We start from the raw sequence: 13277 nt of genomic DNA, 5'->3' as shown, positions 1-13277 counted from the left end.
TGCCTACTTACCTACTATATAGTAGGAGAAAACAGTACGTGAAAGGAGTAGTATGTTCGAAACCTCAGTAATCATAAAAGAGTATGCGAGAAGTTCCCGGATGGCCTACTGATTCCGCCCAGATTGTGAAGCACTCACCGTCGGATACTTTTCTATCCCTGCCTTCCCATGAGGCCACAGGAACGGATACGTCAGGCGGTGTTTTCAAATGTGAGTATTACAAACCAAAATCACGATTCCTTGTGTTAAAATGGCATTTGGTGAGCTACTGTAGAGTAAACTGTTGAATTGTTGAAGGTGTTAAGACGACAGACAGTATAGTATAGTTGTGATTGTGCAGTAAAAACACGTTTTATTATGTATAGCAAACAGGGGAGCTCCAGTAACACGCACGTCTCCAAATATTTACAAAAACCATACATCTTGACGCTTACTGAATGTTTATTTAACATCTGACAGGAACATTTTCGATAAGTATGGAGGATGAGCACATCACAGCGTGAAATAGACATCTGATCAGAGTGATGTATGTGTGCTATAATGTAGAGGTCACTGTTCAACACTGCTTGCTTTACATGAACGCCAGTAATGTAAATAAATCTACATAAAGTAACTAAACATAAGTTGTCTTTTTTATTTGTTCATTAGTACTGTTGATAAATTGAGGAACATTAACACATCAGCAACTACCTCACCATTTAAATGTAGTAGGCTATTGAGCACATAAACTTTTATGCTTTTATCAAGGTGTTGTTTAAGATACAGGTAACGTGAAAGTTGTCTGATGTTACAGGGGCAGAAGAGCATGTGTGTGTTTATCTGGTGGAGAGAGGGTGATGAAGGAATGCGGTCATCAAAGGCTTTGAGCGTCACAACGGCAGATCAGGAATACGTGCTGTTGTGAATTTCCTTTTCCTCGTTTGAAGAAGAGACCAGGAGACGTTGGGATATCTTTAAAGCAGACGTTACTCGTTTATTGAGAGCCATGCTGTTCTTCGGCTGAGGTCATCAAGTCTAACTAAAACATTATACATTGTAGTTATATACATTCCAAGGGGGAGGGATTACATCTGTACATCTGTAAAACTGCATTCTATCATCTTAAAAATATATCTAAATCACGGCACATGCTCTCAATGCAAAATGCTGAACAGTTAGTTCATGCGTTCATGACCTCAAGGCTAGATTATTGTAATGCTCTACTGGGTGGTTGCCCTGCTCGCTTAATAAACAAACTCCAGCTGGACCAAAACGCAGTTCTAGAAAAAAAATATTCAATTCACTTGGGACTTTATGTGCTTTTCTCGACCTGAAACAATGTAAATGTGGTGAACATCAGCATGTTGTTCAGTCTCATGATGTTTCATTCTGCATGTTCTGGATCTTTGCCCTCTCCATCCAGATGCTTTCTGATAGTTCTGCCAAAAACAAACAAGTTACATTTCCAACAGACATGATGGGAGATCAACCAACAAAATATCCTATCGCTCACTGTGACTGATAAGAAACTAACTTACACAGAAGAGACTGTGTTTCTCAACACATAATGATGAACTACTCGCTGTGATTTCAGACTGTGATTGTTCTTTGTACGAGTGAATAAAGACTGAGCGAAACTCTCCTCGCGTGGATTGTAGTGATGTGGTTTCTCCACTGCATGGATCTTCATGTGTCTCTTCAGACAACATTTAGTAGAGAAACTCTTCCCGCACTGATCACACGTGTATGGCTTCTCTCCAGTGTGGATCCTCTCATGTCTTTTCAGATTTAATGACACACTGAATCTCTTGTCACAGTGTGAACACTTGTAAGGTTTTTCTCCAGTGTGGATCCTCTGGTGCTGTTTTAAACAGCTCACTGTGATAAAAGTCTTCTCACACTCAAAGCACATGTACTCTCTCACACCAGTGTGCATTTTCTTATGTAGTTGTAAACTATGCAGCAGTGAAAAACTCTTTCCACACACAGAACATGTATGCGGCTTCTCCTTCATGTGAACTGTCAGGTGTGCCTTCAGGTTTGATGCCCTAAGAAATGTTTTGCTGCATTGATCACATGTGAACGTCCTCTCTCCTGTGTGGATCCTCATGTGAACTTTAAGGTGTGATGATTGTGCAAAGCACTTCCCACATTGATCACATGTGTGTTTTTTCTCTCCAGTATGGATCCTCATGTGTCGCCAAAGATTTGGTTTCTGTGTGAAGCTCTTTCCACACTGATCACATGTAAACATCTCTCCGGTGTGGATTCTCATGTGAGCATTAAGGTTTGATGAATGTGTGAAGCTCTTCCCGCACTTATCACATGAGAACGGCTTCTCTCCAGTATGAACCATCATGTGAATCTCGAGATTACGTTGTTTTGTGAAACTCTTCCCACACTGATCACATGGGAACGGCTTCTTTCCAGTGTGGATCCACGAATGACTCTCTAGACTATCTTTCCTTGTGAAACTCTTTCCACACTGATCACATGTGAACGGCTTCTCTCCAGTATGAATTCTCAAGTGGAGCTCAAGATTACGTGTGTTAGTGAAACTCTTTCCACATTGAGTGCAGGTTGTAGATTTCTTGGCTCTTGTTTTCTTTATAAATGTCTTTTTAGTCTTTGAGCGACTCAAAGGTTTTTCTCCAGGTTTGACATGATGTTCCTCCTCCACTTCACTCAGTTCTTCACTCTCCTCATTCTCTTCCATCATGTCTGAAATAAACATTAAAAAACATTTATTATAGTAATAAAATCATTTAGTTCAGTTAGAGAACAGACACTACAATTAAAAACTTAACCTGTCCGCTCAATGGTCACATGGACACGTGAGTGAGGAGCTGACTGACAAGACGACGGCGAAAGATTCGGCTTCAAAGCGAAATGTAAACGCATATTTAAGTGAGTTTGTTAGTGTACTGGTTTGTTGTTGTTGTGTTTTTCATTAAAGTCCCTGTAAAGAAATATTAAAATGTGTTCTGAGTTTGTCACACCACAGAAACTGCCAAGTAAATTAAACAAGATATCAAAATCTTAATAAAGTCAGCAGTATTCTCTGCTCTCAAACGCTGGGGGAGTGTGTGATATCTGCTCTGAAACCACATTCACTCATGAGAAAGGTGAAGTCTCTCTCAAATTACTTCTCTAATGAGTCATACTGATGCACAAACAAAATAAATCACCTCGTCGTCGAGACAGGAGATAGTCGGTCCGGTCAATAGAGGATTATTAGTGAATCCCAGTTGTCTCAGATGAAAGTTTGTAAAACGATTAGGTGTTTCACGAGTTCATACTTACATCAAATTAAATAGAGTAAAGATTATATTTTAGGAAATTTAACTAAGGAGGCTGAGCTGTTTTGTATATTATCCCAACCAGGTAATATGCATTTACGTGATGAAGGCATAGCTAGATACCAAACTGTAGGGTGTAGTGATCAGAGTATGTGAGCGGAGTGGAGTCGGCGTGATTTTGAATGGAGCGAGGAGCGGATTTTTTAAATGTCAAGATTAAATGTTTTTGAATCAGATGAAAGCTCATTTTAAACAGGTAGCACTTATTCACACATGCAACTGTGTGATCTTACAGTGCTTATCTGTTTACAGTTATCTATTGTCAAGAGAAATTGAGTTTCTCTTCTAAACAATTAGACAATCTAAATAAGAAAATATATATTAAAAAGCAGACTGATATGTAGACTGTCAGGGAGTGTCTAGAAAGGTAGAAAACTAATAAAATATACAAAAAAAATTGTGTAAATATATGTAATAAATAATGCAATTGACCTAAATAGGAAATGTGTTGACATAGCCAATTGACGCAAGTAATGTAACAATTAAAGCACACAGGGATATGCTTACGCAAGTAGAAACCACATGTAAGTAAAAGTAGAGATAGTTTGCGTCAGTATGATTATAAAAATGGGGCCTCGGGGTGGAAGATCATTAGGAGAGAGAGAAACCACAACACCAGAAGAGCAAAGAAGACACCTGACATTCTTAGAGAACAACACATATGCTGAACCGAGACCGGGGAAGCCTTGAAATGTAATTGTGTATCTGGCCCATGGAATCTCCAGCTTAGCTGGCACAGAGTGGTGTATTCAGTTTTTGCCTCTGCAAGAAATTATACAATGAGAATGAGGACTGCCCTCAAACGCTGATATTATTGTCCAGTTCATTGCTGTGGAGCAGGGGTCTCCAAACTCGGTCCTGGAGGGCCACTGTCCTGCAGAGTTTAGTTCCAACCCCAAACAAACACACCTGAACCAGCTAATCAGTGTCTAACTAGGGCATGTAAGACACTGATTAGCCTGTTCAGGTGTGTTTGATTGGGGTTGGAACTAAACTCTGCAGGACAGTGGCCCTCCTGGACCGAGTTTGGAGACCCCTGCTGAGGAGTAAGAATCCTTTTTGGGGTATCATGAGATGACTGTCTGAAAAAGATAGAATTCTATAGCGATATCCCACCGTGGGAGTGCATAAGCAGGCATAGCTGTCCTCTGAGGACAAAGAGCCAGGTGTGGTGCACTGAACGGAAGGCTAACCTAGCGGAAGGCTTGGTTGTTATCTGAATCGTAGACCTAAGGGGTACGATAGTGATCAGTGTAGACCCTGAGATAATATAATCAAGAAAAGAGAACAGTATAAGCCTACCTGACTCCTCCTGAATCTATAAAGGTAGACCTTTTACAGGAGTTGAGTAATATAAATAGAGGAAGTGGCTTGTGAGCAAGAGTTATGTGGTCACAGTAGAAACCATCCAGAAAGTGACGTGGCACACTGTATCTGATTTTGAATAAGCAGAAATCTGTAATGTAGTGACTGAAGTGGCACACTAGTGTTCCAATAAGCCATGTTGAAACTATCTCCTATTGTTTATTTTTTCATTTAATGTATGTTATAAACTGAACTTTTGTTATATTTCTGATTTTACTTAAATACTTTAGCCGCAAATGTCCTCGGAGCGATGACAGAGCAGAGTTTCTGATATCAGTGAGTGATGAGTGGAGCAGGGAGTGGGAAATGGTGAACCCGGAGCGGAGCTGGAGCGGTGTTTCTGATATCAGTGAGTGATGAGTGGAGCAGGGAGTGGGAAATGGTGAACCCAGAGTGGAGCTGAAGCGGTGTTTCTGATATCAGTGAGCGAGGAGTGGAGCAGGGAGTGGGAAATGGTGAACCCGGAGCGGAGCTGGGAGTGGTGTTTCTGATATCAGTGAGTGAGGAGTGAAGCAAGGAGTGGGAAATGGTGAACCTGGAGCAGAGCTGGAGCTGTGTTTTTGATATCAGTGAGTGATGAGTGGAGCAAGGAGTGGGAAATGGTGAACCCGGAGCGGAGCGGTGTTCCTGATATCAGTGAGTGAGGAGTGAAGCAGGGTGTGGTAAATGGTGAACCTGAAGCAGAGATGGAGCGGTGTTTTTGATATCAGAGAGTGATGAGTGGAGCAAGGAGTGGGAAATGGTGAACCCGGAGCGAAGCTGGAGTGGTGTTTCTGATATCAGTGAGTGAGGAGTGAAGCAGGGAGTGGGAAATGGTGAACCTGAAGCAGAGATGGAGCGGTGTTTTTGATATCAGTGAGTGATGAGTGGAGCAGGGAGTGGGAAATGGTGAACCTGGAGCAGAGCTGGAGCGGTGTTTCTGATATCAGTGAGCGAGGAGTGGAGCGGGGAGTGGGAAATGGTGAATCCGGAGCGGAGCTGGAGTGGTGTTTCTGATATCAGTGAGTGAGGAGTGGAGCGGGGAGTTGGAAATGGTGAACCCAGAGCAGAGCTGGAGCGGTGTTTCTGATATCAGTGAGCGAGGAGTGGAGCGGGGAGTGGGAAATGGTGAATCCGGAGCGGAGCTGGAGCGGTGTTTCTGATATCAGTGAGTGAGGAGTGGAGCAGGGAGTGGGAAATGGAGAACCCGGAGCGGAGCTGGAGTGTTTTTTCTGATATCAGTGAGCGAGGAGTGGAGCAGGGAGTGGGAAATGGTGAACCCAGAGCAGAGCTGGAGCGGTGTTTCTGATATCAGTGAGCGAGGAGTGGAGCGGGGAGTGGGAAATGGTGAATCCGGAGCGGAGTTGGAGTGGTGTTTCTGATATCAGTGTGCGAGGAGTGGAGCAGGGAGTGGGAAATGGTGAACCTGAAGCAGAGCTGGAGCGGTGTTTCTGATATCAGTGAGCGAGGAGTGGAGCGGGGAGTGGGAAATGGTGAATCCGGAGCGGAGTTGGAGTGGTGTTTCTGATATCAGTGTGCGAGGAGTGGAGCAGGGAGTGGGAAATGGTGAACCTGAAGCAGAGCTGGAGCGGTGTTTCTGATATCAGTGAGTGAGGAGTGGAGCAGAGAGTGGGAAATGGTGAACCTGAAGCAGAGCTGGAGCGGTGTTTCTGATATCAGTGAGTGAGGAGTGGAGCAGAGAGTGGAAAATGGTGAACCCGGAGCGGAGCTGGAGTGGTGTTTCTGATATCAGTGAGTGAGGAGTGAACCAGGGAGTGGGAAATGGTGAACCTGAAGCAGAGCTGGAGCGGTGTTTCTGATATCAGTGAGTGAGGAGTGGAGCAGAGAGTGGAAAATGGTGAACCCGGAGCGGAGCTGGAGTGGTGTTTCTGATATCAGTGAGTGAGGAGTGAACCAGGGAGTGGGAAATGGTGAACCTGAAGCAGAGCTGGAGCGGTGTTTCTGATATCAGTGAGTGAGGAGTGGAGCAGAGAGTGGGAAATGGAGAACCCGGAGCGGAGCTGGAGTGGTGTTTCTGATATCAGTGAGTGAGGAGTGAACCAGGGAGTGGGAAATGGTGAACCTGAAGCAGAGCTGGAGCGGTGTTTCTGATATCAGTGAGTGAGGAGTGGAGCAGAGAGTGGGAAATGGAGAACCCGGAGCGGAGCTGGAGTGGTGTTTCTGATATCAGTGAGTGAGGAGTGAAGCAGGGAGTGGGAAATGGAGAACCCGGAGCGGAGCTGAAGTGGTGTTTCTGATATCAGTGAGCGAGGATTGGAGCAGGGAGTGGAAAATGGTGAACCCGGAGCGGAGCTGGAGTGGTGTTTCTGATATCAGTGAGTGATGAGTGAAGCAGGGAGTGGGAAATGGGGAACCTGAAGCAGAGCTGGAGCGGTGTTTCTGATATCAGTAAGTGAGGAGTGGAGCAGGGAGTGGGAAATGGTGAACCTGGAGCAGAGCTGGAGCGGTGTTTCTGATATCAGTAGGCGAGGAGTGGAGCAGGGAGTGGGAAATAGTGAACCTGGAGTGGAGCTGGAGTGGTGTTTCTGATATCAGTGAGTGAGGAGTGAAGCAGGGAGTGGGAAATAGTGAACCTGGAGTGGAGCTGGAGTGGTGTTTCTGATATCAGTGAGTGAGGAGTGAAGCAGGGAGTGGGAAATAGTGAACCTGGAGCAGAGCAGTGTTTTTGATATCAGTGAGTGAGGAGTGGAGCAGGGAGTGGGAAATGGTGAACCCGGAGCGGAGCTGGAGTGGTGTTTCTGATATCAGTGAGTGAGGAGTGAAGCAGGGAGTGGGAAATAGTGAACCTGGAGTGGAGCTGGAGTGGTGTTTCTGATATCAGTGAGTGAGGAGTGAAGCAGGGAGTGGGAAATAGTGAACCTGGAGTGGAGCTGGAGTGGTGTTTCTGATATCAGTGAGCGAGGAGTGGAGCAGGGAGTGGGAAATGGTGAACCCGGAGCGGAGCTGGAGTGGTGTTTCTGATATCAGTGAGTGAGGAGTGAAGCAGGGAGTGGGAAATAGTGAACATGGAGTGGAGCTGGAGTGGTGTTTCTGATATCAGTGAGTGAGGAGTGAAGCAGGGAGTGGGAAATAGTGAACCCGGAGCGGAGCTGGAGTGGTGTTTTTGATATCAGTGAGTGAGGAGTGGAGCAGGGAGTGGAAATGGTGAACCCGGAGCGGAGCTGGAGCGGTGTTTCTGATATCAGTGAGCGAGGAGTGGAGCAGGGAGTGGGAAATGGTGAACCCGGAGCGGAGCTGGAGTGGTGTTTCTGATATCAGTGAGTGAGGAGTGGAGCAGAGAGTGGGAAATAGTGAACCTGGAGCAGAGCAGTGTTTTTGATATCAGTGAGTGAGGAGTGGAGCAGGGAGTGGGAAATGGTGAACCCGGAGCGTAGCTGGAGCGGTGTTTCTGATATCAGTGAGCGAGGAGTGGAGCAGGGAGTGGGAAATGGTGAACCTGAAGCAGAGCTGGAGCGGTGTTTCTGATATCAGTGAGTGAGGAGTGGAGCAGAGAGTGGGAAATGGTGAACCTGAAGCAGAGCTGGAGCGGTGTTTCTGATATCAGTGAGTGAGGAGTGGAGCAGAGAGTGGAAAATGGTGAACCCGGAGCGGAGCTGGAGTGGTGTTTCTGATATCAGTGAGTGAGGAGTGAACCAGGGAGTGGGAAATGGTGAACCTGAAGCAGAGCTGGAGCGGTGTTTCTGATATCAGTGAGTGAGGAGTGGAGCAGAGAGTGGAAAATGGTGAACCCGGAGCGGAGCTGGAGTGGTGTTTCTGATATCAGTGAGTGAGGAGTGAACCAGGGAGTGGGAAATGGTGAACCTGAAGCAGAGCTGGAGCGGTGTTTCTGATATCAGTGAGTGAGGAGTGGAGCAGAGAGTGGAAAATGGTGAACCCGGAGCGGAGCTGGAGTGGCGTTTCTGATATCAGTGAGTGAGGAGTGAACCAGGGAGTGGGAAATGGTGAACCTGAAGCAGAGCTGGAGCGGTGTTTCTGATATCAGTGAGTGAGGAGTGGAGCAGAGAGTGGGAAATGGAGAACCCGGAGCGGAGCTGGAGTGGTGTTTCTGATATCAGTGAGTGAGGAGTGAAGCAGGGAGTGGGAAATGGAGAACCCGGAGCGGAGCTGAAGTGGTGTTTCTGATATCAGTGAGCGAGGATTGGAGCAGGGAGTGGAAAATGGTGAACCCGGAGCGGAGCTGGAGTGGTGTTTCTGATATCAGTGAGTGATGAGTGAAGCAGGGAGTGGGAAATGGGGAACCTGAAGCAGAGCTGGAGCGGTGTTTCTGATATCAGTAAGTGAGGAGTGGAGCAGGGAGTGGGAAATGGTGAACCTGGAGCAGAGCTGGAGCGGTGTTTCTGATATCAGTAGGCGAGGAGTGGAGCAGGGAGTGGGAAATAGTGAACCTGGAGTGGAGCTGGAGTGGTGTTTCTGATATCAGTGAGTGAGGAGTGAAGCAGGGAGTGGGAAATAGTGAACCTGGAGTGGAGCTGGAGTGGTGTTTCTGATATCAGTGAGTGAGGAGTGAAGCAGGGAGTGGGAAATAGTGAACCTGGAGCAGAGCAGTGTTTTTGATATCAGTGAGTGAGGAGTGGAGCAGGGAGTGGGAAATGGTGAACCCGGAGCGGAGCTGGAGTGGTGTTTCTGATATCAGTGAGTGAGGAGTGAAGCAGGGAGTGGGAAATAGTGAACCTGGAGTGGAGCTGGAGTGGTGTTTCTGATATCAGTGAGTGAGGAGTGAAGCAGGGAGTGGGAAATAGTGAACCTGGAGTGGAGCTGGAGTGGTGTTTCTGATATCAGTGAGCGAGGAGTGGAGCAGGGAGTGGGAAATGGTGAACCCGGAGCGGAGCTGGAGTGGTGTTTCTGATATCAGTGAGTGAGGAGTGAAGCAGGGAGTGGGAAATAGTGAACCTGGAGTGGAGCTGGAGTGGTGTTTCTGATATCAGTGAGTGAGGAGTGAAGCAGGGAGTGGGAAATAGTGAACCCGGAGCGGAGCTGGAGTGGTGTTTTTGATATCAGTGAGTGAGGAGTGGAGCAGGGAGTGGAAATGGTGAACCCGGAGCGGAGCTGGAGCGGTGTTTCTGATATCAGTGAGCGAGGAGTGGAGCAGGGAGTGGGAAATGGTGAACCCGGAGCGGAGCTGGAGTGGTGTTTCTGATATCAGTGAGTGAGGAGTGGAGCAGAGAGTGGGAAATAGTGAACCTGGAGCAGAGCAGTGTTTTTGATATCAGTGAGTGAGGAGTGGAGCAGGGAGTGAGAAATGGTGAACCCGGAGCGTAGCTGGAGCGGTGTTTCTGATATCAGTGAGCGAGGAGTGGAGCAGGGAGTGGGAAATGGTGAACCCGGAGCGGAGCTGGAGTGGTGTTTCTGATATCAGTGAGTGAGGAGTGAAGCAGGGAGTGGGAAATAGTGAACCTGGAGTGGAGCTGGAGTGGTGTTTCTGATATCAGTGAGTGAGGAGTGAAGCAGAGAGTGGGAAATAGTGAACCTGGAGTGGAGCTGGAGTGGTGTTTCTGATATCAGTGAGTGAGGAGTGGAGCAGGGAGTGGGAAATGGTGAACCTGGAGCAGAGCGGTGTTTTTGATATCAGTGAGTGAGGAGTGGAGCAGGGAGTGGGAAATGGTGAACCCGAAGCGGAGCTGGAGCGGTGTTTCTGATATCAGTGAGCGAGGAGTGGAGCAGGGAGTGGGAAATGGTGAACCCGGAGCGGAGCTGGAGTGGTGTTTCTGATATCAGTGAGTGAGGAGTGGAGTAGGGAGTGGGAAATGGTGAACCCGGAGTGGAGCTGGAGTGGTGTTTCTGATATCAGTGAGTGAGGAGGGAAGCAGGGAGTGGGAAATGGTGAACCTGGAGCAGAGCTGGAGTGGTGTTTCTGATATCAGTGAGTGAGGAGTGGAGCAGGGAGTGGGAAATGGTGAACCTGAAGCAGAGCAGGAGCAGTGTTTCTGATATCAGTGAGTGAGGAGTGGAGCAGGGAGTGGGAAATGGTGAGCCTGGAGCAGAGCAGTGTTTCTGATATCAGTGAGCGAGGAGTGGAGCAGGGAGTGGAAAATGGTGAACCCGGAGCAGAGCTGGAGTGGTGTTTCTGATATCAGTGAGTGAGGAGTGGAGCAGGGAGTGGGAAATGGTGAACCCGGAGCGGAGCTGGAGCGGTGTTTCTGATATCAGTTAGTGAGGAGTGGAGCAGGGAGTGGGAAATGGTGAACCCGGAGCGGAGCTGGAGTGGTGTTTCTGATATCAGTGAGTGAGGAGTGGAGTAGGGAGTGGGAAATGGTGAACCCGGAGTGGAGCTGGAGTGGTGTTTCTGATATCAGTGAGTGAGGAGGGAAGCAGGGAGTGGGAAATGGTGAACCTGGAGCAGAGCTGGAGTGGTGTTTCTGATATCAGTGAGTGAGGAGTGGAGCAGGGAGTGGGAAATGGTGAACCTGAAGCAGAGCAGGAGCAGTGTTTCTGATATCAGTGAGTGAGGAGTGGAGCAGGGAGTGGGAAATGGTGAACCTGGAGCAGAGCAGTGTTTCTGATATCAGTGAGCGAGGAGTGGAGCAGGGAGTGGAAAATGGTGAACCCGGAGCAGAGCTGGAGTGGTGTTTCTGATATCAGTGAGTGAGGAGTGGAGCAGGGAGTGGGAAATGGTGAACCCGGAGCGGAGCTGGAGCGGTGTTTCTGATATCAGTTAGTGAGGAGTGGAGCAGGGAGTGGAAAATGGTGAACCCGGAGCGGAGCTGGAGTGGTGTTTCTGATATCAGTGAGCGAGGAGTGGAGCAGGGAGTGGGAAATGGTGAACCCGGAGCGGAGCTGGAGCGGAGTGATTATTGAATGCTTAGAGATGCCACTCCACTCCACTCACATACTCTGGTAGTAACTAATGGTAATAACAGTAACTCATGATTGAGCGGGAGAAACACTAATGCTAATACAGCGGCTGTAGTTATTATAGTGTTGGGGCGGGGCCAGTGCGTCATCTTTTACAACTGGAGTTTAAAACGAATGCTTACATTTATGCAAAACTGATGGACTCTCGTCATTTATTTATGTTCTCCATTACACTTTGAAAATGTATTTTGCTTATAGTTTATATAAATGCTGTTGTTATAAATAAAAGATGCAGCTGGGATTAATAAACTACACTGAATGAGCAATGTTTTTATTCAGGTGGTTTAGAGTTTATGCTTTTAAATGTGTGTGAATTATTTTTTACATGTTTTATTTGTCACTTGTTATTTAAGAGAAAGGCACTTTAGTATTTTATGCACTCTTTTTAACTCTTATGTATTGGATTTTTTTGTATGCAAGGGAAATGACAGAAAATTCAGCATTGAAAACAATTGATAACCAGTTTTATTGTTCAGTGTTATTGGTGTAATAGTCCAAAACAGAAATGAAAGAGAATCTGGATTCTGTATATTGTTATCATCAGGGACATTAACATGAAAATAATCTGTATTGATTATGAAAACAAAATCAGTATCGGTCGATCATTAATAATCTGAGCTCTTTCTGAAGCATGATGGGATGACAAGAAAATAATCTCAATCCATTGATTGCATTCATCAACCCTCTTACCAAAATTACTGTGAGAAGAATAATCTCTATAACTATGAATAACTTCTATAATTAATGAGGAATACAACTTTATCAGTAACTATAAATCAGATTTTGCTTAAATTATGATTACAATCCTGTCAGTCATTCTGGCAAGATAATTTACTTGATACAGTTTAGTGTTTATTGCTAAAAGACAATGTTGTAAACTATATTGAGAAATGTCAAAAATGTTGATAACAAGAATACAAAAAATGTGAACCAGATATAAATGTAAAATTAAAAGAGCTAAAATAATATTTAGTTTGACCTGATGTTGACAATCAATATCAAAGTTTCTCAAACCTCCATTTACTGACCATTTGTTGAAAACCAAAAATGAAACTTTTGTATTATTTCATGGTTTAACTGCATATCTAAATGTGCTGAAGTGTTGAGTCTTCCTAACATGAATGTGCTCCAGCATCATGAATGAATGAAGAATAAACACCAACCTCTTTGTTCTTCAGGATCTTCAGTGTGTTTCATTCTGCAGGTTCTGGATCACTCGTGTTCTCACTGTCCTCTTTAATAAACTCAGTCTTTGCAGATTTCAGCTCTTCCTGATGCGCTGATGCTCGTCTTCACTTGTAGCCTGATGGGATTATTCCAGCATTTATTGATCAACTGATGTGGGAGGAGCTTCACTGATGATGTGACTGCTGTGGGAGGAGCTTCACTGATGATGTGCCTGATGTGGGAGGAGCTTCGTCTGAGGATGTGACAGATGTGGGAGGAGTTTCACTAATGATGAATTCCAGTTTGGGAGGAGCTGTTCTGGCAAAATCAAAAATATTTCCGTTATTGGATTGTTTTTGTGCTAAATGCTAACAGAATATAAATAATGAAATTAAATTTATCTAAATATAAATCATGTTAAGAAAAACAGTTGAAAGCATAAACAGAAATAAATGCTCATATTTCTAGTCAACAAATCTCCTCAGTCTGTTGACACTAGGGTTGCAAAATTCCAGGAATATTCAAGGCTGGAAACTTTTTGTGGGAATTAACGGG

The 13277-nt window shown here is 45.8% G+C and overlaps 1 protein-coding gene across 1 annotated transcript; it reads right to left on the bottom strand.

The window, feature by feature from the left end:
- Positions 1–955: 955 nt before the first annotated feature.
- On the bottom strand, positions 956–13040 carry LOC307126507 (uncharacterized protein). Its single transcript, XM_079817038.1, has 2 exons — positions 12719–13040; positions 956–2700 (listed from the first exon to the last, which is right to left on the bottom strand). Exons 1-2 carry the CDS (start codon positions 12750–12752, stop codon positions 1514–1516), a joined length of 1221 nt encoding a protein of 406 aa, XP_079673164.1. The 5' UTR covers positions 12753–13040; the 3' UTR covers positions 956–1513.
- Positions 13041–13277: the final 237 nt, after the last annotated feature.

The sequence above is a fragment of the Gobio gobio genome, assembly GCF_949357685.1.
Source record: "Gobio gobio genome assembly, chromosome: 1".
Lineage (NCBI taxonomy): Eukaryota > Metazoa > Chordata > Actinopteri > Cypriniformes > Gobionidae > Gobio > Gobio gobio.
The sequence above is the reverse complement of the archived record's forward strand: the minus strand, read 5'-3'. Positions and strand labels throughout refer to the sequence as shown.

Coding starts and splice junctions, on each gene's coding strand:
- LOC307126507 (XM_079817038.1), bottom strand. CDS start 12,752: ATGAAACACACTGAAGATCCTGAAGAACAAAGAG. Junction 2,701..12,718: donor AGATCCTGAAGAACAAAGAG/GTTGGTGTTTAT, acceptor TGTTTATTTCAG/ACATGATGGAAGAGAATGAG.